Source organism: Carcharodon carcharias, chromosome 14, assembly GCF_017639515.1.
Source record: "Carcharodon carcharias isolate sCarCar2 chromosome 14, sCarCar2.pri, whole genome shotgun sequence".
In the NCBI taxonomy this organism is placed as follows: Eukaryota; Metazoa; Chordata; class Chondrichthyes; order Lamniformes; family Lamnidae; genus Carcharodon; species Carcharodon carcharias.
The window spans coordinates 88,123,846-88,150,061 of record NC_054480.1 but is presented as its reverse complement, the minus strand read 5'-3'; the positions used below and the strand labels follow the sequence as shown (position 1 = coordinate 88,150,061).

Below are 26,216 nucleotides of genomic sequence, written 5' to 3'. Positions count from 1 at the left end.
AGGCTGATGTCGGTAGTGGGGAAAGTTCTAGAGTCCATTATTAAAGAATTTTTCGAGGATATAACTAGTAGAGTTGATGATGGGGAGCCAATGGATGTGGTTTATTTGGACTTTCAGAAGGCTTTCAACAGAGTCCCACATAAGTGATTGGCATGTAAAATTAAAGCGCATGGGATTGGCGATAGTGTACTGAGATGGATAGAAAACTGGTTGGCAGACAGGAAAAAAAGAGTAGGAATAGACGGGTCTTTTTCCGAATGGCAGGCAGTGACTAATGGGGTACCGCAGGGCAGGGTGCTGGGACCCCAGTTATTCACAATATATATTAATGATTTAGATGAGGGAATTAAATGTAATATCTCCACATTTGTAGATGACACAAAGCTGGGTGGGAGGGTGAGCTGTGAGGAGGATGCAGAGATGTTTCAGTGTGATTTGGACAAGCTGCGTGAGTGGGCAAATGCATGGCAGCTGTAGTATAATGTGGATAAATGTGAGGTTATCCATTTTGGTAGCAAAAACAGGAAGGCAGATTATTATCTGAATGGCTTTAAATTGAGAGAGGGGAATGTGCAACGAGACCTGAGTGTCCTTGTACACCAGTCACTGAAGGTAAGCATGCAGGTGCAGCAGGCGGTAAAGAAGGCAAATGGTGTGTTGGCCTTCATAGCCAGAGGATTCGAGTACAGGAACAGGGGTGACTTGCTGCAGTTGTACAGGGCCTTGGTGAGACCACACCTGGAAGTGTGCAGTTTTGGTCTCCTTATCTGAGGAAGGATGTACTTGCTAAAGAGGGAGCGCAGCAAAGGTTTACCCAACTGATTCCTGGGATGGCGGTACTGACATATGAGGAGAGATTGAGTCGATTAGGATTATATTCACTGGAGTTCAGAAGAATGAGAGGGGATCTCATAGAAACCTATAAAATTCTAACAGGACAAGACAGGGTAGATGTAGGTAGATGCAGGAAGAATGTTCCCGATGGTGGGGGAGCCCAGAACCAGGGGTCACAGTCTGAGGATATGGGGTAGACCATTTACTGAGATGAGGAGAAATTTCTTGACCCAGAGAGTGGTGAGCCTGTGGAATTCGTTACCACAGAAAGTAGTTGAGACCAAAGTATCGTATGCTTTCAAGAAGGAGTTAGGTATAGCTCTTGGGGTTAAAGGGATCAAAGGAAATGGGGAGAAAGTGGGAGCAGGCTATTGAGTTGGATGATCAGCCATGATCATAATGAACGGCGGAGCAGACTCGAAGGGCCGAATGGCCAACTCCTGCTTCTATTTTCTATGTTTCTATGTAACATTGCTCATCAGAATAAGGAGCCACAGGCAGGGAGACATTCTTAGGAGTTTATTGACAATAGTGAACATTATGTACAAGTGATCAACACCTATGCGCAGGCTATGCAACTACTTTTACCTAACTTTCCTAACCCTGCCACTACACCTTGGTGAAGTAACATCCACAGAAGAGGTGGAGGCTGCCTGCTGACTGTGATGCCCTGTCTGTGATGACCTTGGCGGGTGTCCTCTAGAGGGCCGGGACTTGGAGGGCCCTGGCGTGCTTTCAGGGTCCTGTTGTGTGGCAGTGGCCCCTTCCTCGGCCTGTGGAGCTGGAGCTGCTGAGGTCATAGGAAGAGGGGATTCGGATGGGCCAGTCACTCCCAGAGTCACCTAGATGGATGGCCCCGGAGTGTGCACCTGCTGATCCTCCTCCCTATGGGTGCCTGAGGGCCTCTGGCTGACTTCTTGAGGAGAAGGGGTACCGGGCATCCCTCTTGCGTTGACATTGTTGGAGGCCATCATTCTTTGGCGTCAGCGATGGAGCTGAGCCCGTGCAGCAGTGCAGGAGCAACATCCTGGTCCAAGGTCTCCATGGCAGCCGTCATCCTATCAATGTTGACTTCAGTGCATTGCAATGCCGGTGCTATCACCTCAGCCTGAAGATGGAAGGACTCCTCCATCGTGCCTTGCAACCTGAGGAGTGTAGCGGACATCCCTTCCTGATGTTCCCACGTTTGCCTTTGCAGCTCCAGCAACTGTGACATGAGTCCAGAGGCTCATCATCTGACTCGAGCTCAGCAACATTCTGGCCTCCAGCAGTCCTCCAAGCGCTGGGCACCTGGGAAGTCCCTGCCGCCGCCTGCTGTGGATCAGACAGTGCAATGTGCTCACCAGATTGTGATTCCGAGGCTACTCTAACGCTAGGTCCCACCGAGGTGTGTGTCTCTGCGCTGGTGGAGGGTGTGGGCGAACGCTGTGACAGGACCTCAGGGTGGGTGCCTCCAGATTCCTCTTCAGAGGTTTCTTCAGGGCTTGATTGGAGGCCCTGGGTCATGGACTCTGTTGGCTATTTCCCAGATGTGCCTGTGAAAGCAAGGAGAGATAACTAGTGCATGGCTGTAGCCTATGAAAGAGGACATATCACTCTCAACATGGTTGTCTGATGGATGTTGCACTGCTGGATCCTCACTTGGGAGAGCAGCGCCAACCTCATCATCAGCACAGGACCGGTCCTAGTCATCACCGGCCAGCTGGATGGCTGTTTTCAAAGTCTGTGTGGAGCTTGATTTCGGGCATTCCTCCACCAGTCTGCGGAGTCTCTCTCTTGACATGTGCCAGCTTGTCCTGCATGGATAGAGATGGAGAGAGGTTAAGCAGAGTGCCTGCCTGGCCTGTGTGGGTGCTGAGTGGTCACATGGACGGGATGAGGACAATGACAGTAAGTGTGAGAGAGTGAATGGTGATGTCCCTTGCACTGGCAGTGAGTGAGGGCCCTATTGATGTGTGATGGGTTTGAGAGTGTGTGAGTTGAGAGTAATGAGAAGAGTGACTTACCTTGGCAGAATGGAGGAGATCATTCATCCCTTTGTGGCACTGGGTGGCTGTCCTCTTTTGCAGGGCATTGTCACTGACCACCGCTACCATTGCCTCCCAAGTCGGTTTGGTGACTTTCCTGCCCCTCCTGCAGCCAGAGTGGGGCTAAAGGACATCATGGCAGGACTCCGCTGTGTCCAAAAGGTACTCGAGGGACGGATCACTAAATCAGGGGGCTACAGTCATCTTGCCTTTCGGGGCCATGTGATCCGTGCAACAGACGTGGGCTGGAAACACTAAGAAGTGTGCGCACAGCTGCACTTTAGATACGGTGCCTGGAGTGATGAAGTGGCTGGTGACAGCGTAGCGGGTGAAGGAGAGCTTGCCCGTCATCGAAATGGCGTGTTTCCTGGGAATGCATAATTAATACGGCAGGATTAGGACAATACGGCGTGAGAAGCCGTCATTGCAGCTGGTGGGGAAAATGTCATGTTACCGACCCAGTACCACACTCGGTGCAAATCTGGGATGATTTCGCCCTTGTTTTATGTGGGGCCTCTCCATCATTGAGAATGGGGATATTTGTGGAGCCTCCAGTGAGTTGCTTAATTGTCCACCACCATTCACAACTGGATGTGGCAGGACTGCAGAGTTTAGATCTGATCTGTTGGTTGTGGGATTGCTTAGCTCTGTCTGTCACTTGCTGCTTATGCTGTTTGGCACACAAGTAGTCCTGTGTTATAGCTTCACCAGATTGACACCTCATTTTAGGTATGCCTGGTGCTGCTCCTGGCATGCCCTCCTGCACTCTTCATTGAATCAGGGTTGATGGTAATGGTAGAGTGGGGGATATGCTGGGCCATGAGGTTACAGATTGTGGTTGAGTACAATTCTGCTGCTGATGATGGCCCACAGGGCCTCATGGATGCCCAGTCTTGAATTGCTAGATTTTTTCTAAATCTATCCCAGCTACAGAGAGGAATAGGATTAATGTGAGGAATGGGATGGGAGCAATAGGATTAGAATGAAGAATGGGATTAGAATGAGAAATGGAATAAATCTGAGGAATGGGATTAGAGTGCGAAATGGGATTAGTGTGAGGAATGGGATTAGATTTAAGAATGGGATTAATGTGAGGAATGGGATTAGATTTAAGAATGGGATTAGTGTGAGAAATGGGATTAGATTTAAGAATGGGATTAGAGTGAGTAATGGGATTAGATTTAAGAATGGGATTAGAGTGAGTAATGGGATTAGATTTAAGAATGGGATTAGTGTGAGGAATGGGATTAGTGTGAGGCATGGGATTAGATTTAAGAATGGGATTAGAGTGAGCAATGGATTAGATTTAAGAATGGGATTAGTGTGAGGCATGGGATTAGATTTAAGAATGGGATTAGAGTGAGGAATGGGATTAGAGTGAGGAATGGGATTACAGGCAGAATGGGACTAGAGTGAGGAATGAGGTTTGAGTGAGTAATTAAATTAGAGTGAGAAATGGGATTAGTGCAAGGAATGAGATTAGATTGAAGAATGGGGTTAATGTGAGCAGAGGTGGTGGTGTATTGGTAATGTCAGAATCCAAGTAATCTAAAGGCCCAGCCAAATGCTCTGGAGACAAGTGTTCAAATCCCATCATGGCAGCTGGTGGAATTTAAATTCAGTTCATGAATCTGGATGACCATGAATTGATTGTTATAAAAACTCATCCGGGTCACTAATGTCCTTCAGGAAAGGAAATTTGTTGTCCTTACCTGATCTTGCCTACAGGTGACTCCAGACCTACAGCAATATGGTTGACTCTCCGTTGTATCAAACCACCATGAAGTCTAAAAGAAATGAAACTGGACAGACCACATAGCATCAACCTAGGCACCGGAAATATCAATGGCACCCGTAACCCTATCGATCCTGCAAAGTCCTCCTCAGTAGCATCTGGGTGCTAGTGCCAAAATTGGGAGAGCTGTCTCATAGACTAGTCAAGCAACAGCCTGACATAGTCATCCTCTCAGAATCATACCTTACAGATAATGTCCCAGACACCACCATCACCATCCCTGGGTATGTACTGTCCCACCGGCAGGACAGTCCCAGCAGAGGTGATGACAGAGTGGTATACAGTCGGGAGGGAGTTGCCTTCATGGCCCCATGAAATCTCATGGCATCAGGTCAAACATGGGCAAGGAAACCTCCAGCTGATTACCATGTACCACCCTCCCTCAGCTGATGAATCAGTACACCTCATGTTGAACACCACTTGGAGGAAGCACTGAGGATGGAAAGGATGCAGCATGTGCTCTGGTTGGGGGACTTCAATGTCCATCACCAAGAGTGGCTCGGTAGCACTACTACTGACCAAGCTGGCCGATATAGCTGCTACACTAGGTCTTCTGCAGGTGGCAAGGGAACCAACAAGGGGGAAATACATACTTGACCTCATCCTCACCAACCTGCCTGCCACCAATGCATCTGTCCACGAAAATATTGGTAGGAGTGCCCACCGTGCACAGTCCTTGTGAAGATAAAGTCCTATCTTCACACTGAGGTTACCCTCCGCTCCCACCGTGCTAGATGGGATAGATGTCAAACAGATCTGGGAATATAGGAACTCAGAACTAGGAATGAATTAGCAGCAGCAGAATTGTATACAACCACAATCTGTAGCCTCATGTCCTGGCATATCCCCCACTCGACCATTACCATCAAGCCAGAGGATCAAACCTAGTTCAATGAAGATTGCAGGAGGGCAAGCCAGGAGCAGCACCAGGCAAACCTAAGAATGAGGTGTCAACCTGGTGAAGCTACAGCACAGGACTACTTGCGTGTCAAACAGAAAAAGCAGCAAATGATAGGCAGAGCTAAGCGATCCCACAATCAATGTACCAGACCTGATCTCTGCAGTCCTCCCACATCCAGTCGTGAATGGTGGTGGACAATTAAACAACTCACTGGAGGAGGTGGTTCCACAGATAAGGGATTACAGTGAGGAAAGAGATTACAGTGAGGAATGGGATGGAAGTGAGTAATGATTTTAGAGTGAGAAATGGGATTACAGTGAGGAATGTGATTACAGTGAGGAATGGCATGAGATTGAGGAATGGGGGTTACAATGAGGAACAGGATCACAGTAAGGAACAGGATCACGGTGAGGAACGGGATCACGGTGAGGAACGGGATGACAGTGAGGAACAGGATCACGGTGAGGAACGAGATCATAGTGAGGAATGGGATTACAATGAGGAACAGGGTCACGGTGAGGAACGGAGTCAAGGTGAAGAATGGGGTCATGGTATGGAACGGGGTCACAATGAGGAACGGGATTACGGTGAGGAACAGGGTCACAGTGAGGAATGGGGTCACGGTGTGGAACGGGATCACGGTGAGAACAAAGAGAGCAAAGAACAAAGAAAAATACAGCACAGGAACAGGCCCTTTGGCCCTCCAAGCCTGAGCCGATCATCTTGCCCGTCAATTAAAACATTTTGCACTTCCGGGGTCTGTATCCCTCTGTTCCCATCCTATTCATGTATTTGTCAAGCTGCCTTTTAAACACCACTATCATACCTGCTTCCATCACCTCCTCTGGCAGCGAATTCCAGACACTCACTACCCTCTGTGTAAAAAACTTGCCCCACACATCCCCTTTAAAGTTTTCTCCTCTCACCTTAAATCTATGTCCCCTAGTAATTGAATCTTCCACCCTGACTATCTACTCTGCCCATGCCATTCATAATATTGTAAACTTCTATCAAGTCACCCTCAATCTCCGTCGCTCTAGTGAGAACAATCTGAGTATCTCCAACCACTTCTCATAGCTATTAACCTCCAGACCATGCCTGGTAAACCTCCTCTGCACCCTCTCCAATGCCTCCATATCCTTCTGGTAATGTGGCAACCAGAATTGCACGCAATATTCCAAGCGTGGCCTAACCAAGGTTCGAAACAGCTGCAGCATGACTTCCCAGCTTTTATGCTCAATACCCCTGCCAATGAAGGCAAGCATGTCATATGCCTTCCTGACTACCTTATCCAACTGCGTTGCTACTTTCAGTGACCTGTGGATCTGTACACCCAGATCCCTCTGCCCATCAATGCACTTAAGGGTTCTGCCATTTACTGTATAATTCCTGCCTGTATTAGAGCTTCCAAAATGCATTAACTCACACTTGTCCGGATTAAACTCCATCTGCCATTTCTCTGCCCAAGTCTCCAATCGATCTATATCCCGTTGTATCCTTTGACAATCCTCTTCACTCTCCGCAAATCCTCCAACTTTAGTGTCATCTGCAAACTTACTAATTAGCCCAGTTACATTTTCCTCCAAATCATTTAAGTATACTACAAACAGCAAAGGTCCCAGCACTGATCCCTGCGGAACTCCACTAGTCACAGCTCTCCATTCAGAAAAGCACCCTTCCACTGCTACCCTCTGTCTTCTATGACCAAGCCAATTCTGTATCCATCTTGCCAGCGTACCTCTGATCCCATGCGACTTTACCTTCTGTACCAGTCTGCCATTAGGGACCTTAACAAAGGCCTTATTGAAATCCATGTATATAACATCCATTGCCCTTCCATCCTCAATTATCTTTGTCACTTCCTCAAAAAACTCATTCAAGTTAGTGAGACACGACCTCCCCTTCACAAAACCATGCTGCCTCTCACTAATACACCCATTTGCTTCCAAATGGTAGTAAATCCTGTTACGAAGAATCTTCTCCAATAATTTCCCTACCACTGACGTAAGGCTCACTGGCCTGTAATTTCCTGGATTATCCTTGCTATTTTTCTTAAACAATGGAACAACATTGGCCATTCTCCAGTCCTCTGGGACCTTACCTGTAGCCAGTGAGGATACAAAGATTACTGTCAAGGCCCCAGCAATCTCCTCCCTTGCCTCCCTCAGTATTCTGGGGTAGATCCCATCTGGCCCTGGGGACTTATCCACCTTAATATTCTTCAAGACGCCTAACAACTCTTTTTTGATCTCAACATGATCCAGGCTATCTACACAATCTTCCCTAGACAAATCGACCGCTAAGTCTTTCTCTTTGGTGAATACTGATGAGAAATATTCATTTAGTATCTCTCCCATTTCGTCTGGCTCCACATACTGATTCCCACCTCTGTCCCTGAATGGGCCTACCCTCTCCCTGGCTACCCTCTTGCTTTTTACATATGTATAAAAGGCCTTGGGATTTTCCTTAATCCTGGTTGTCAGTGACTTTTCATAACCTCTTTTAGCCCTCCTGACTCCTTGCTTAAGTTTCTTCCTACTTTTTTAATATTCTCCACGGGCTTCATCTGTTCCCAGCCTTCGAGCCCTTACGATTGCTTCCCTTTTCTTTTTGACTAATCTCACAATATCCTTCGTTATCCAAGGTTCCTGAAACTTGCTATGCTTATCCTTTATCCTAGCAGGAATATGCTGGTCCTGAATTCTTATAAACTGACGTTTGAAAGCCCCCCACATGTCAGTTGTTGATTTGCCCTCAAACATCCGCCTCCAGTCTAGATTCCTCAGTTCCTGCCTAATATTGTTATAATTAGCCTTCCCCCAATTAAGCACCTTAACATGAGGACTCCTGTTATCCTTATCCACCAGTACTTTGAAACTTACTGAATTATGGTCACTTTTCCCGAAATGCTCCCCTATTGAAACTTCGACCACCTGGCCGGGTTCATTCCCTAATAGCAGGTCCAGTATTGCCCCTTCCCTAGTTGGACTATCTACATATTGTCTCAGGAAGCCCTCCTGGATGAACCTTACAAATTCTGTACCATCCAAACCCCTAGCACTAATTGATTCCCAGTCAATATAGGGAAAGTTAAAATCACCCACCACAACAACCCTATTGCTTTTACATCTTTCCAAAATCTGCCTACATAACTGTTCCTCGATCTCCCGCCAGCAATTGGGAGGCCTATAGTAAACCCCCAACATTGTACTGTACCCTTCCTGTTCCGGAGCTCTACCATATTGCCTCGCTGCATGAGCCTCCCTGTCGTACAGCTGTGATATTCTCCTAAACCAGCAGTGCAACTACCCCACCTCTTCCACATCCCTCTCTGTCCTGCCTGAAACATCTAAATCCTGGAACGTTTATCTGTCAATCCTGTCCATCCTTCAACCAAGTCTCTGTAATAGCCCCAAGTACTAATCCAAGCTCTAAGCTCATCTGCTTTGCCTGTTATACTTTTCGCATTGAAACAAATGCATTTCAGACCCCCAGTCCCACTGTGTTCAGTAATATTCCTATTCCCTATTTGATTTTAATCCCTATAGCTCTCATCATCCAGGGAGCTCCAGCTCTGGGTTCCCTTCCTTTCCCCCTCACATTTAGTACATGGATTTATAGTTTAGGGGAAGAGGTGCAGAGGGGATATAAGGAAGAATATTTTTACACAGTGAGTGATAATGACCTGGAACTCACTGCCCACAAGGGTGATGAAAGCACAGACAATGAATGATTTCAAAAGGAAATTTCAAAAGGGGAGAACTGAGCTGCTCTTCTTCAAAATATTGCCTTGGGATCTTTCGCATCCACCTTAGTGAGCCAGCAGGATCTTGATTTAATGTCTCATTCAAAAGACTGCTCTTCTGGGATTGCGGCACAACTTCAGTACTGTCACAGGGCGGGATCGTCCCAGATTTGCACAAAGTAGCGGGCAGGAGAAAGGACATTTTACCCGCTGGCCACAATGGAGGCTTTTCACGCTGTATCGTCCCAATCCTGCCTCATTAATTATGCATTTCCGGAAAACATGCTGTTTCCATGGCGGGTGGACTCATTTGCCCATCATGCCATCACCTCACCGCTTCCTCATACTGGATGCCATGTTAAAGTGCAGCTGCATGCACTACTCAGTGCTTCCAGCACACGGCTGCAGCAAAGGAGACTTGGCCCCAAAAGGCAAAAAGACTGCAGCGATCTCCCGGTTTAATGACACATCCCTGGAATGCTTTTTGGATACCATTGGAGCCTGCTGTAATTTCCTTCCCCCACCCCCCCCCCACTGCCCTCTAGCCTCAGGGAGCATATCAGTGTCACCGCTCCAGCATGGGAGGTGGTGGCAGCAGTGGTCAACACCTACACCCTGCAAAACAGGACAGCCACGCTGTGCCACAACGGGATGAATGACCCCGTCCGTTCCGCCAGGGTAAGTCACTCTTCTCATCAGTCTCAACTCACACACTCACAAAACCATCACACATCCACAGGGCCCTCACTCACTGTCAGTGCAAGGGACATCACCATTCACTCTCTCACACTCACCGTCATTGTCCTCTTCCCGTCCATGGGACCACTCACCACCCATACATGCCAAGCGCATTTATCATCTGGCCTGGTAGGCGTCCTGCTTACACTTTCTCCATCTCTATCCATGCAGGACAAGCTGACACACAACAAGAGGGAGAGATCACAGGCTGGTGGAGGAACGCCCAAAATCAAGGTCCTCACAGACTTTGAAAACAGAGCCATCCAGCTGGCCGGCGATGACCGGGACCAGTCCTGTGCTGATGGTGAGGTCGGCGCTGCTCTACCAAGTGAGGATCCAGCAGTGCAACATCCATCAGATAACCATGCTGTGAGTGATATGTCCTCTTTCACAGGCCACTGACATGCACTAACTATCTCCCCTTGCTTTCACAGGCACATCTGCCAAACAGTCAACAGAGTCCATGACCCAGGGCCTCCAATCAAGCCCCAAAGAAACCTCTGAAGAGGAATCTGGAGGCACCCTTCCTGAAGTCCCGTCACAGCACTCACCCACACCCTCCACCAGCTCGATGGGACCTAGCTTTAGAGAATCTCAGGATCACAATCAGGTGAGCACATCGCACCGTCTGATCCACAGCAGGCGGCGGCAGGGACTTCCCAGGTCCCCGGCACTCGGAGGACTGCTCGAGGCCAGAACGTTGCTGAGTTCGAGTCAGATGACGAGGCTCTGGACTCGGTCATCTCACAGTTGCTGGAACTGCAAAGACAAACTCGGGAACATCAGGAAGGGATGTCCGCTGAACTCTTCAGATTGCAAGGCATGATGGAGGAGTCTGTCCGCCTTCAGGCTGAGGTGATAGCACTGGCATTGCAATGTACCGAGGTCAACACTGGTAGGATGACGGCCGCTATGGAGACCTTGGTCCAGGACATAGATCCTGCACAGTTGCACAGGATCAAATCCTTCACTGATGCCAAAGTTGGCCTTCAGCAGTATCAAGTCAAGAGGGGTGCTGGGCAGCTCGATCTCACTCCAGCTACACCTTCCTCTCAAGGAGTCAGCCTGAGGCCTCCTGCCACCCATAGGGAGGAGGATCAACAGGTGCACACTCCTGAATCCCCTCTTCCTGTGACCTCCGCAGCTCCAGCTCCACTGGCTAAGGAGGGGGTCACTGCCACACAGCAGGATCCCAAAAGCAGGCTGGAGCCTCCAGAGGAGGCCCTCCAAGGTCATCACAGACAGGGCGTCACAGTGAGCAGGCTGCCTCCAACTCCGCTGTGGATGTCCAGGGAGCACCAAGACATAGCGGCAGGGTTAGGACAGTTAAGAAAATGTAGTTGCAAAGCCTGGGCACAGGTGTTAATCACTTGTACATAATGTTCACTGTTGTCAATAAACTCCTAAGAATGTCTCCCTGCCTATGGCTTCTTGTTCTGATGAGCAGTGTTCTTGTCACTCAGATGTGAAACCTTTCTGCACAAGATAAAGGCAGAAGTCTCAGTCCAGGGCCTTTTTCCTGTGCTCTGTGCAGGGGCCAAAGTGATGGTGCAGCCTCACACTCACTGGAAACATTACTGATGCCTGCACCTCGGCAGTGCTGGTCATTGCTGCCAGAATGTCATGGGCAGGCACCACAGAGTTCTCTCATACTCTCTGTGTGTTCTCAGCACCTTTAAAGTGGGGCTGGCCCCCAACCTTCAGCATCTGTGACCAGTGACACTGTGCTCCTGAAGGGATGAGGTATTGAAGGCTGACAAAGGATCAGATGCATTTAAAGTTTCACAGCTGTATCTCTGATATGACCCTGATCACAGAGTGCAAACGAGCTGCCCTCAGCCAGACAGGGGTCAGACATTCTCAGAGGCTGTGTGAAGATCTATGGAGTGTCCTCACTGTATGTTGTCATCATCCTCCTGTGAACAAGCGACTATTAGGGCCTCCACTGCATCTCCATGACGGTAGCATTTTCACAGAGGGTATTGGCACTGCCATCAGCCAGACTGGAGTCAAATGTTCACAGATGCAATGTGAGGATCTATGGGGTCATCTCACTGCATGTTGTCATCATCCTCCACAAATCTAGCAGCTATGAGGGCCTCCCAAGTGCGCCTGCCTCATCTGGCCAGTGTGAGAGCCTCATCCCCATCATCATCGCCTTCGAGGACCTCCTCACGCTCATCCTTGTTGGTGTCCTCCTCATCAGAGGAGACCTCCAGCTCCTCCATATTCCCCTCAGCCAGCTCCCCTCCCTGTTGCAGCACCAGGTTGCAAAGGGTGCAGGAGATGATGATGATGTGTGACACCCTCTGCAGACTGTACTGCAGGGCTCCACCAGGCCAGTCCAGTGGAGAGTTTTCCCCCTGATTCCCTTTGACTCCAGTTTTGCTAGGGCTCCTTGATGCCACATTGGGTCAAATGCTGCCTTGATATCAAGGGCAGTTACTCCCACCTCACTTCGGGAGTTCAGCTCTCTTGTCCATCTTTGAACCAAGGCTGTAATGAGGTCAGGAGCTGAGTGACCCTGGTGGAACCCAACCTCAGTGTCAGTGAGCGAGTTATTGCTAAGCAAGTGCTGCTTGATGGCACTGTTCATGACCACTTCCATCACTTTACTGATGATCAAGTGTAGACTGATGGGGTGGTTCGTTGGGCTGGATTTGTCCTGATTTTTGTGTACAGGACATTTCTGTTCTGAGCAATTTCCCACATAGCCAGTGTTGCAGCTGTACTGGAACAGCTTGGCTAGAGGCACAGCAAGCTCAGGAGCACAAACCTTCAGTACTATTGCTGGAATATTGTCAGGGCCCAGAGCCAATGCTTCAGCCTTATCTTTTGCACTGATGTGCTGGGCCTCTCCATCATTGAGGATGGGGATATTTGCGGAGCCTCCTCCTCCAGTGAGTTGCTTAATTGTCCACCACCATTCACAACTGGTTATGGCAGGACTGCAGAGCTTAGATCTGACCCATTGGTTGTGGGATTGCTTCACTCTGTCTATCACTTGCTGCTTAGCTTCACCAGGTTGATACCTCATTTTAGGTGTGCCTGGTGCTGCTCCTGCACTCTTCATTGAACTATGATTGATCCTTTGGCATGGCGGTAATGGTAGAGTGGGGGATATGCCGGGCAACGAGGTTACAGATTGTGTTTGAGGATAATTCTGCTGCTGCTGATGGCCCACAGCACCTCATGGATGCCCAGTCTTGAGTTGCTAGATCTGTTCGAAATCTATCCCATTTAGCACAGTGGTAGTGCCACACAACACAATGGAGGGTATCCTCAATGTGAAGACTTCATCTCGACAAGGTGGTCACTCCTAATGATACTGTCATAGGCAGATGCATTTGCGGCAGGCAGGTTGGTGAGGATGAGGTCAAGTATGTTTTTCCCTCACCACTATCGCAGACCCAGTCGAGCAGCTATGTCCTTTAGGACTCGGCCAGCTCGGTCAGTAGTGGTGCTACCGAGCCACTCTTGGTGATGGAGATTGGAGTCCCCCATCCAGAGTACATTCTGTGCGCTTCCCACCCTCAGTGCTTCTTCCAAGTGATGTTCAACATGGAGGAGCAGTGATTCATCAGCTGAGGGACGGTGGTACGTGGTAATCAGCAGGAGGTTTCCTTGTCCATGTTTGACCTGATGCCATGAGACTTCATTGGGGTCCAGAGTCGATGTTGAGGACTCCCAGGACAACTCCCTCCCAACTGCATACCACTGTCTCGCCACCTCTGCTGGGACTGTCCTGCTGGTGGGACAGGACATACCCAGGGATGGTGATGGTGGTGTCTGGGACATTATCTGTGAGGTATGATTTCGTGAGGATGACTACGTCAGGCTGTTACTTGACCAGTCTGTGAGACAGCGCTCCCAATTTTGGCACTAGCCCCCAGATGATTGGAAGGAGGACTATGCAGGGTCAACAGGGCTGGGAGTACTATTGCCGATACCAGGTGGTCCATCCGGTTTCATTCCTTTTTGTCTTTGTAGTGGTTTTATACAACAGAGTACCTTGCTAGGCCATTTCAGAGGGTGATAAAGAGTCACCCACTTTGACTCGTTCCCTGATTATGGATTTGAAAACCTTAGCCACCACTGATGTGAAACTAACAGGCCTGTAGTTGCTAGGTCTGCCCTTACACCTTTTCTTGAATAAGGGTGTCACATTGGTACTCTGCAATCCTCTGACACATCTGCATTATCCAGGGATGATTGAAAGACTCAGGCAAGCCCTTCTGCTATGTTTACCCGCAAGTCCTTTCGCAACCTGAGATCTGGACTAGGTGACTTACCTACTTTAAACATAGCCAAAGGCTGGAATTTTCCAGCCCTGTTGGCATCAGGCATCATGGTGTGCTGGGGGGGCGGGGGACAATATGGCAAGAAGACCATATCAGTTGTGAAATCAGCTTGCGATCGTGTTGGGCCGTATTTCCCACCGCCACATGTTGGGAAGCTAATTTCAATATATTAGCATCTCATAATAAGCTGTCCTCTTCAGAATCATCCCCCCCATGCTGGATCATCTGGGCAGGCCAGTGTGATTGTACGCCGGCATGTATCACAACTGTACATAAGCGACGGGCACCTGGTGAGCTGCATTTCGCCCGCGGCTTCGAGGTTTGTTTGCTTCGGGCAGCACTCGCGGTTTCAACACCAGGCTTCACAGGCAGCGCCTTTTTTAGGGGGACTCACAGGCAGGTCTCTACCTACCAGACCAGCCGTAAGGTGGGGGTGGCTTTTTGATGGCTGCAGGGCTAGGGCTTGCTTGGGGAAGGGGGAGAAGTGGCCTCAGTCAAGGAAAGAGGCTGCAGGATGAGAGCTGTACTGGGGTAGGAGGTATCCCAGGGTATGTGTAGGGGGCACATGTTGATCTGTGCAAGTGGCCTCAAGATGGTGAGGGCTGAGGAGGCAGTCTCCAGAGGAGATGGAGCCAGATGGAGATGTGAGGGTGTGTGAGAGAGAGTGAGTGCTGATGTCCCTTGAGCTGACAGTGAGTGAGATGCCAGTGAATGTGTGATGGGCTTGTGAGTGTGTGAGTGATGAGATGGTTGCCTTACCCTGGCAGCATGGATGAGGTCATTCATCCGTGTCTTATGGTCGACCTCCCAAGCCGGAGTGGTGAGACCGATGGGCCTCCTGCAAACAGGGCGGGGTAGAGGACATCGTAGTGGATCTCCACAGTTTCCAGGAGGCATCCCACGGATGCGTCACTGAATCGGTGGGGCTGAATTCTTCTTGGCTTTTGGGGCCTTGTCATCACCGAACTGGTCCTGGGCTGCAAGCATTGAGAAGCGTGCCCATGTCTACAGTTTAAATATGGTGGCCAGCGTAAAGAAGTGATGAATTGGTGGCATGGCAGAAAATCAGAGGTCTGCAGTCAGCACTCCAGCATGTTTCCTACGACATAATTAATGAGACGGGAATGGGACAATATGGCACAAAAACACACCATTGCGGTCTACGGGTAAAATGACTTTATGCAAATTTGGAATAATTTCATCCGACCTTTCCTCTATCTCCTCCCTTTCAATTTCCACTGTATCCATTACCTCCATTATCTCCGTTTCTAATGTTATTTTGTCAGATTGCAGAGGAGTGGGGGCAGGATGGGGCAGTCAGGGAAGGGGGCAGAGTTGAAGTGGGGGGCAATGGGGGGTGCAGAGGGGGGGCGGAGGCAGAAGGGAGAAAGTGGGGGTGGGAAGGGGGAGGGGGTGGGAAGGGGGAGGGGGTGGGGTGCAGAGGTGGGAGGGGGGCGGAGTTGGAAGGGGACAGATGTGAGGCAGAGGTGGCGGAGATGTGGAGGAGTGGGGATAGGGAGTGGGGAGGGGGATTGGGAATGGGGACAGGGAGGAGTGGGGGGAGGGCGAGGATGAGGGGAATGACAACTTGACAATCAAGAGTTTGAAAAAGCAGGGGAAAAAGATCAAAGTGTGACATCATAGGAAAGCAGGTAGGTGATTGGTTGGTGAGCATTTCTTTTAGTCTCTCTGAATGTTTAATGTAAACTAAAAGCCAGGAAATCAGTTAATTTATAATAAGTATTTTCATACAGCAGCTTCACCTTAGTGCAGATTTCAGCAGGGTGCACGGGAATTTAGTAACTGTGGGAATTCAGTTAGGTGGGTGTAAGAGGTGCTGCTGTACAACATAAATATAAACAGAGAATTAAATTAGGATTATCCACATATAACTAAATTTAATAAATAAAACTAGGTTATTACCTAGATTAAAAGCTATAAATAAACAATTGAATGATGTTTCAAAATATAACCTAATTACTTAAGTAAAACACAATAAAGGCGGCAGAGTAGGTGATGTGTTGCAGCTGTGGTATATGTTTGACCATAGCAACCATATCTGTATTAAGTGTTTGCAGTTTGAGGAACTTCAGCTCCAAGTTGATGAGCTGGAGTCTGAGCTTCGGACATTGTGACGCATCAGGGAAAGGAGAAGTTACCTGGATTTCAAATGAAGCCTGTGATCAAGGATAGGAGACAAGTAAGGGGATCCAGAAAGTAGCACTGGAGGAGCCTCAGCCCTTGCAATTATCCAGCATGAATGTAGTTCTTGAAGCTACTGTGGACAAGAACAAGAACTGCAGGAAAGATAAGAAAACTGGCCCCAGCACTGTGGTGCAGGGAACCATTCAAGTTGGGTGAGTAAAAAGGAATATAATAGTAGGGGACAGTATAGTTAGGGAGATAGATACCATTCTCCGCAGCCAAGAGCACAAGTCCTGAAGCTCTGTTGCCTTCCTGGTGCCAGGGCTGGAGAGGAACTTGGAGTGGCAGGGAAAGGATCCAGTTGACATCAACCATGAGGGTACCAATGACATAAGAAAGAGATTGTGCTAAAGGATTATGCGTAGCTAGGGGATAAATTAAAAAGCAGAACCACAAAGGCAATAATCTCTGGATTACTACCTGAGCCATGAGTGAATTGGCATAGGGTAAGATCAGATAGTTGAATGTGTGGCTCAAAGACTGGTGTAGGAGAAATGGGTATTGGCACCTCTACTGGGGAAAGCGGGAGCTGCACCATTTTGATTGTCTTCATCTGAACTGTGTGGGACCAGGGTACTGGTGAATCGTATAACTAGGGCTGTAGAAAGAGATTTAAACTGAATAATGGGGAGAGAGTGGGTGGAGGGTTCAAGTGAGGGGAAATTTAGAAAGTTAAAAAGAATGGAAACGGCAATAGTGCAGGGTAGCAATATGAGTAATGATAACAGGACCATAAGAGTGCACCAGCAAATAGAGTTGGATTAGGGAAAAATGGTAAAAAGACAACATTAAAAAGGTCTTAGCTGAATGAATTCAGCCATTTTATCAAGATAAATTAATGGCAAAATTAAATTGAATGGATATGATATGAAAGCCATTCAAGAGATTACAGATAAATACTTTACAGTTTGCAAGATGACCCAGTCTGGGAACTGAATATTCAAGGTTACTTGACATTTCAGAAAGATAAGCAGAAAGTAAAGGGAGTTGGGGTAGCTCTGGTAATAAAGGATACAACTAGCTCAGCAGTGAGAAGTGATCTTGGCTCAGGAGATGAAGATGTAGAATCAGTTTGGGTGGAGTTAAGAAATAGCAAAGAAATCACTGGTGGGAGTGATTTATAGGCCTCCTGACAGTAGCTACACTGTAGAATAGAGTATAAACCAAGAAATAATGCCTTCCATGAAAGGTACTATAGTAATCATGGGAGTCTTTAATCTTCATATAGAATAGACAAATAAAATTGGCGAAGGTAGCCTAGAGGATTATTTCCTAAGGTATACTCAGGGCAGGTTCTTAGTTGCTAATAGCAGTTGCTGGCTTTATCCCTACACTCTTTTCTGATCCAGGGTCTAATATTTGCAATTCTCCAATTGTCTGACACCACACTCCTATATCTGAGCAGAATTGGAAGATTATAGCCAGCATCTTTGTAATTTCTACTTTTACATCCCCTTAGCATCCTCAGATGCATCTGATTCAGTCCTGGTGACTTTTCAACTTTAAGCACAGTCAACCTTTCCAATACCTCCTCTTTATCAATTTTTAGCCCATCTGGTGTCTTAACTACCTCTTCTTTCACTATGACTTTGGCATCTTCTTCTTCCTTGGTAAAGACAGATGCAAAGTGCACATTTAGCAATCAGCCATGCCCACTGCCCCCATATGCAAATCCCCTTTTAGATTCCCTAATTGGTTCCACTCCTCCTTTTACTATTTATTTGCCTAAAGAAGTCTTTGGGATTCCCTTTTCTGTTAGCTGCCAGTCTTTTCTCATACTTGCTTTCTTTTTTCACTTCTCCTCTGAATTTTCCATTTCCAGCCTGGTTCTTATTTGTATTGTTCACTTGACATTTGTTCTATGCACCCTTTTTCTGCTTCATCTTAATCTTTATTTCTTTAGTCATCCAGGGAGCTCTGGCTTTGTTCACCATACCTTTCCCGTTTGTGAGAATGTACCTTGACTGTGACCAAATCATCTCCTCTTTAAAGGCATCCATACAGTTTTCTCTGCCAACCTTTGTTTCCAATTTACCTGGGACAGATCTGTCCTCATCCCATTAACATTGTGCCTCCCTCAATTAATTATTTTTACTCTGGACTTCTCCTTGTAGTTTTCCATAGTGAACCTAAACCTTTTGATACAATGATCACTGCCTCCTAAATGTTCTTCTACTGCCACTTGATCCACTTAACCCACCTCATTCCTCAGATCCAGACCCAGCAATGCCTTATTCCTCATTGGACTGGAAAAATACTGATCAAGAAAATTCTCCTGAACACACTTCAGAAACTCTTCCCCATCTCTGCCCTTTACTCTATTAATATTCATAGAATAGTGAAACTCATTCTAGAGTGTTTGCATTTCTTTGTAATTTCCTTGCAAATTTGTTCCTCTCTCTCATTCTAACTAGTTTGTGGCCTTTGGATATACCCAGTAGTGTAATGGACTTCTGTTGTTACTTAGCTCTAACCAAATAGATTCTGTCCTTGACCCCTTTAGGACACCCTCTCTCTCCAGCTCTCTAATAATCTCCTAACTCAATACTGTCACACCTCCTCCTATGGCCTCGTGGTAACTAGATGTTTATATATGAGGGAGAGCTCTGCTATGGGACTGGAACTTTTTTTCACAGTTTTTGTCTCTTCTCACAGCCTTCGTGACAAGACAGGGAGCTCCAGCTGATAAGAGGTCGTTTTTTTGTCCTTATTGAGAAACATCAAGGGAATTAGTGCAGCAGGAAGACATGTGACATGGACTGCAATTGATGGAGACAGCAGCGGACATTGTTCTTGATGCAGAGAAAGACTGTGGGGTGACAGTGCCTCAGTATTCCTCTCAACTGAGATCCTCAGGTTGTTGTAGACAGAGGCAGTGTGGAGAAATGTGACTCGTCTCTCAGTCACCTGCCTATTTACCACTCGCATATTAAACAGCACAGTTATACACTTATCCATCTGAAAAACTCTAGTAGACTAACTCTTGAACATGTATTCTAGGCCTGTGTATTGTCTTAGCACCAGCTGCTCCACCAGTAAGACTGTGCCTGCAACAATGGAAGGACTAAAGGCCTTGTGGGTGGTGTAAAGTGGTGTGTTAATTCTTTGGTGTTGGGTACAGTTGGATGCTGTTTAGTCCTATCTGCTAACACACACAGTGATTGTGCAGCTCTTCCAGTGCCAGTGAATGTACCAACAGAACTCATACAACACTCCAAACTGCAGCATGGGCATTGGGTTTGTTATTGGCTTTCCGAGCACATTTCGTTCATTGCTGCGCCATAAGTGGACACAGCCCATTGGAATGAATGGAATGAAACGTTAAGAGAGCAGGTGTGTTATGAGGGAGCAGGGTGGAGGGGGTTGTGGGGTGGGGCGTGTAGTGGGAGGGGAGGGCTATGAAACAGGGAGAAGGCATTGAGTTTGGACAAGGGAGTGGAGAGACTGTGGGGGGGTGGAGAATGGAAGGCAGAGTGTAGGTGGATGGAGGTCAGTGACCATTTTTAGTGTTAGTTATAATGGGTGGGGAACTATTTCAGAGCATCGATAGACACAATGAGAGCTACAGAGAGAGAGCGATTTCATCCTGGAGAAAAGGTTTCAGCCCCCAAGTAAGGAAGGGGGATAAACAATTTGTAAACTCTGCACAATATTCTGGAGGGAAAATCCTATTAAGGATTCCAGTTTATTGGAAAAGAACAACTATAATACAATATCAGAATAATTTGAGACACGACCTGTGGTAGTGCTCAGAAGGAACAGACGATCTTGCATTTATAGTTTCAATAGTTTGCCACCATTGGAGTTTCCTGGCTTCATGTCTGGGCCTGTTGTAAATTACTGGAGATTCATTGCAATTATTATTCAACAACTTTATTATCTTGTATCATGTGACTACCAGGATGGTAGACAGTGAACTCAATGGACCTCAATCTTTCTTTGTTAGAATCTCCCATGTTCATAATTGTAAACAGTACTTTAATATTTTTTGACCTTCATATTGATCTTTCCTTGATTTAAACAGCATATCATTGCTCACTATATACCATAGCTTAATACACTGTCAATGTACTGGACATTAATACTGCTGCTGTGTACTTTGTGTTAACATTCCCTTTAATAATCATTCCTTTTCTATTTCTTGTTGAGAAAAGAGAGAGATCCCTGTGCTTAGGCCTTATTAAAATGGAAGTAATGACAGGGGAAGAATCTTCTGTTTGTTGTGAAGCTAATTATAGAAACAGTAGGAGGCCATTCAGCCCCGCAACTTGCTCTGCCATTAAATGACTGATGGCTGATCTGTATCTGAACTCCATTTGCCCGCCTTGGTTTCATATCCCTTCATCCCCTTGGCTACCAAAAGTCTCAGTTTGGAAATGTTTAATTAAACTAAATCAATAGTTTTTTGGTGGAGAGTTTTGCAGATTTCTTGACACATCCACATTCAAACAGATTGAGGCCGGAATTTTTTGCTCCGGTTTGCAGCCAGGGGTCACGGCAGGCAGGGTCGGGGAAGAATTCGGTGGGAGGAGCAGAAATCTGTTTCACGCCAGTAGGATCATCCGATGGTGTCTGCCATGGCGGATCACGAATACCGCTGGAGCCACTTTGTATCCCACTAAGCTCCAATCGTGCCCCCACAACAGATTTATCGTTACGCTGGCAGGACAACACGCTAGCCCAGAACATGTCGGGGCAGTGGATGAGATTGGGGGCAGTGAAGGTGTTAGGGAAATGAGGTTGCGGGGGAGGGGGGATGATGGCGTAATGGGGGTGAGGTTGGGAGAGGGGAGGGTGTAACAGGGGAGAATGGTGCAAGTGGGGAAGTAGGTGTAAGGGGGTAAGAAGGTGTAAGGGAGCCAGTTCGGAGGGGGGAAGGTGTCTGGGGGATGGAGGGATTTCGGAGGGAGGAAGGTGTTTGGGGGAGGAGAGAGTTCGGAGGGAGGAAGGTGTCCAGTGGGAGGAGGGAATACGGTGGAGGAAGGAGTAAGGGGGTGGGGGGTGAGATGTCCAGGTGAACATGCATGGGAGGGGTCTATGGAGTCAATGACCGCCTCCTTGTGAACAAACTGAGGGTGGGCATGATAGGAGGGAATGGGGAGTATGAGAGGGGGCTGAGGGAGCCGGTAGGGTTGGAGGGGTGAGGGTGCTTCAGTACTGATAGAAGGGTCAGCGCGGTTGGTAGGGACATGACGGCAAACACGGACCCTCGGTTTGGGGAAGGAGGAGTTCGGGGAGGCCAATGTGGATGGGGGTGGGATTCTCAGGAAGATAGGGAATGTGCACTTCCACATGTACATCCCAGAATGATAAGGGATATAGGGTAATAGTGGGGAAGTGGAAGGTAATGCAAAGGGGGTGGACTGTGATTCGAGAAAGGACATGGGTGACTGGGGGAGGGGAAAGGATGGGGAAGTTAATCAAAAATGTGATGACTACCATGCTGTGCAAATCAAATGAGAGCAGAGCCTCGTATTGGACGGGCACAGGTGCTGCATGGGAGTGTGATCATTGGGTGGGTGGAGATGCAGGGCAGCTCAGGTAGACAAGCAAAAGAGAGCCCCAGCAGGCAGCAATGAAAATGCTCAGGACATTGAGATAAGTGTGATGGATGAAGGCTCCGTGTGAGTGGGAGAGTGCTTACACGAGGCTCCAAAGCTTTCTGCCATACACACAGCTCTCCCTTCATAATACCTTGTCGTCTTGCTGCATGCAGCTAAATTGCTAGTGGTCAAGGGGGTTGGGGGATGCAGGGGGAGGAAACTGTAAAGAAGAAGAAAGGCAACATTACATATCATTCAGTGAAAGTGAATATATTTTCAGGTTATAAAGTCACAAAATGTGTTCACTCATGCAGCCACTTGTGATCAGAATTTTTTATCTTTTCTATGCCTACCACTTCTTCTAATTGCTGCCCTGACATCTTCAGCAGGGGCGGAGACAGCCTGGTGCAACAGTTGGCCATGTTACCTCTGATGAATTTAGTGTGCATCCAATGGAGAGCCAAGGCTTTGAGGGCCTCGCCCCGGCTTGCTTTGGTGTCGTCCTGTGGGCCAGCTGCTCCCTCTGCAGTGACAGAGGATGAGGTTGACGGGGGTGGTCACAGGCAAAGGGGCGTCAGAGGGAGAGGACAGCCTCTGAGATTCCTCAGTAGATGAACCAGGATATCCAGCTGCTGCTCATCCTCCTTTCGGCCGCCCAAGGGCCCTAGTCTGACTCCTCGAGGGGAAGGAGCACCTGGGGGAGATGTTGAGGTGCCCAGTTTCCCTCTCGCGTTGCCACTGCAGGAACTGACCCATGGCTCCCGCGATGGAGTATAGGTCTCACACATCTCCACATTCTGCTGGACCAGGGTCTCCATGGCGTCCGCCATCCTCCCCAAGGAGACCTCCAAATGCACACATGTGGGCATCAGAGAGCAGGCAGACACACTCCTCCAACTTGCATGCCACTCAGTTGAGGGCTTCCAACAGCTCTGCTTGATGTTCCCCCGCTTTCTGCTGACTCTCCACAATGAGTTGGAAGGCCGAATCCAGAGGTTCATCATCTGACTCGGACCTCACTGGTGCCTCTTCCCCTGCAGTCCCTCTGACTTCTGGGGAGCTCAGCTGAACCTGCCTCCTCCTGCTGTGAACATGTATCTGTGCGGTGACCACCGGATTGCGAACCTAAGCCTGCTCTAAATCTAGGTCCAACCGAGGTGGGAGAGTGTGGGTAAGTGCTGTGATGGGTCTTCCAGGCTGCTTATTTCCAGCTCATCAATGGCAGAGGATTCCTCTTGACTGGAGGTAGGACCTAGATGGAGCTGAGGAACTGGCTAGCTGAGGGTGCTGGTCCCATGGCAGAGCTCCCTGTGAACCAAAGTTGAGATAATTAGTGCATGGCAGCAGACTCAAAAGCAGCGTGATGGCACACTCATCAAAATGAGTGAAGAGCCTAATGTGGACCACTCCACCCCCCCAGACAAGGGACCTCTTCCTGCTAATGTGAGCAGGCTTCTCCTGCCTGGAGAGAGTGTGAGCAGGACACATGGCATTGTGTGGAATGTTTCTGTGGTGAGCGGAGACATGGACAGAATGCGGACACGAGCTCAAGAGGATATGAGCCTGCTGGAGATGTGAGGGTGTGTGTGAGAGTTAGTGGTGTTGTACCTTGATGTGTGAGATCCCTGAATATATGCGATGGGTTTGTGAGCGTGTAAGTTGGGACTGATGAGGTGGTTGAGTTACTCTGGTGGAACAGATGAGAGCATTCATCCTCTTCTTGCACTGGATGGCTGATCTTCTCTGTGCTCCGGGTGCACTGACCACTTCTGCATCCACCTCCCAGGCCAGATTAGTGACTCTGGTGGATTTCCTGCGGCCAGAACAGGTTTAGAGGAGTTTGCAGTGGCCTTCAACTGTGTCCAACAGGTGGCTCAGAGAGGCGTTACTAAATTTGGGGCCTGTCGTCTTTGTTTCTGGGGCCATCTGTTGCCTGGAGCAGTCCTGGTCTGAAGACATGAAGAAGGCCCTTCCCTGATGTGCTTTAATTATGGCACCTGGAGCAAGGAAGCGCCGAGGTCACAGCATGGCGGGCAAATCCAAGCCTGCCTACCAGCAATCTGGCATGCTTCCCATGAATGCATTATTCATGAGGTGGGATGTGCCAAGATGGGGACAATATGGTGCAAAAATCCGTCATTGTGGCTAGCAAGTAAAATGCCATTTTTCACACCTGCTGCACACTTAGACAAACACACTGTGCAAATCTGGGACAATTCTGCCCTGACTCTCATCTTCTGTCACATGTTATTGTAAGTTCATTGTGATTAATGCTTACCCTCACATGTATTGTGAGCTGTGTGCACGTAGACATATCTTAATACCCAGTGTGAGCTGGGATCAGACTGTCTCCTCATTGCCTCTCACCCCTCTCCCACTTCCTAACTACCATTCTATAAAATTGGATTAAATGTTAATTTTGTTTGGAAGACATCAATATAAAATATGGAACAATCACATTTTGGCATCTGGTTCACTTTCTCTGTCCAACACTGGCAGTAGTTGATCAGCACAGCAACATATTAGCTCTCAGAGTTGGTTCTCTGGGACGCGGACTCACCCGGCTACCCCCAACCACATCCTGGGACATAGACTGACCCAGCTGGGCTCATGGTCAGGATATTAGTCTCCATTCACATTAACTTTAAGGGTAGGGGTGTGGTGGGAGTATGTGTCTGTGGAATGATTGCTAATCCCAGAGAGCAGCCTGCATTCTGGAGGTGAAGCACACCAGAGGAAGATGGATAATCAGCATCAGATTTCAAGGCTTTGATGTCTGGTGGAACAGATAGAACAGTATCTGAGAAAAACTCCATGTGACTTGGTTGTTCACAATCAAGATGAGAGATATCAGCAGCACATTCTTCATTTCAGGAAATAGTCCCATTGCAGGTTCAACAGGGGTTCGATATAAAGTAAAGGTCCACAAGAACATGAGAAATGGGAGCAGGAATAGACCACTCAGCCTGGCCAGCCTGCTCCACCCTTCAATATGATCATGGCTGATCTTGGACTTCAAATCCAATTTCCCACTCACTCCCCACATCCTTTCATTGTCTGAGAGACCAAAACTCTGTCTATCCCAGCTTTAAATGTATTCAATATTTAAGCATCCACAAACCTCTGGGTAGAGAAATCCAAAGATTGACAAACCTTTGAACGAAATAATTTCTCCTTATTTCATTCCAAATGATTGGCCCCTTATCCTGTGACAGTGCCCCCATGTTTTAGACTGTCCAACCAGTGGAAACAATCTCTCCGTGTCCACCCTGTCAAACCCCGTCAGAACCTTGTAGGTTTCAGAGAGATCACCTCTCATTCTTCTAAACTCCAGAGAAAATAGACCTAATTTATTCAACCTCTCATCATAGGTCAACCCTCTCATCCCAGGACACAATTTAGTGAACCTTCACTATATCACCTCTAATGCAAGTATATCCCTTCTTAAACATGGGGATCAAAACTACACATATAGATATAGCCTCCCCAAAGCCACACTTATGGCAAAACATCCTTATCCTTGTACTTCAATTCCCTTACAATAAACACCAACATGCTTGCCTTCCTAATTGCTTGCTGTACCTCCATGCTAACTTTGTGTGTTCCTTGTACGAACATATGCAAGTCTCATTGAACATCAACACTTACAAGTGTCTAACCTTTTAAGAAATATTCTGCTTTTTGATCTTACTACAAAGAGAATAACCTCACACTTACCCATATTTTACTCCATTTGCCACCATGTTGACCGCTCACATATCTCTTTGCAGGCTCTTTGTGTCCTCCTCACAGCTTACCTCTCCACCCAACTTTGTATCATCAGCAAAGTTATATACATGACTCTCTGTCTCTTGGTCTAAGTCATTAATATAGGTTGTAAATAGCTGAGGCCCCAGCACTGACCCTTGTGGCACTCCACTAGTTACAGCCTGCCAACTTGAAAGTGCTCCATTTACCCCCACTCTCTGTTTCCTGTGAGTCAGCCAATCCTCCATCATGCTTATAGATTACCCCAACTCCATGAGCCCTTATCTTATGTATTAACATTTTGTGTGGCATCTTATCAAATACTTATTGAGAATCCAAGATTGCAACACCTACTGATTCCCCTTTAACTAATAGATAAA

At 47.8% G+C, this 26,216-nt stretch overlaps 1 protein-coding gene across 1 annotated transcript in view; it reads left to right on the top strand.

The window, feature by feature from the left end:
• The window catches only part of LOC121287425 (endothelin-3-like), a 152,698-nt gene extending 132,825 nt beyond the window's left edge, over positions 1-19,873 (top strand). The window contains exon 3 of the mRNA XM_041205293.1: positions 19,202-19,873. Coding sequence (XP_041061227.1) covers positions 19,202-19,232 — 31 coding nt within the window. The 3' untranslated portion in view covers positions 19,233-19,873. The remainder of the gene's footprint in view (positions 1-19,201) is intronic.
• Positions 19,874-26,216: the final 6,343 nt, after the last annotated feature.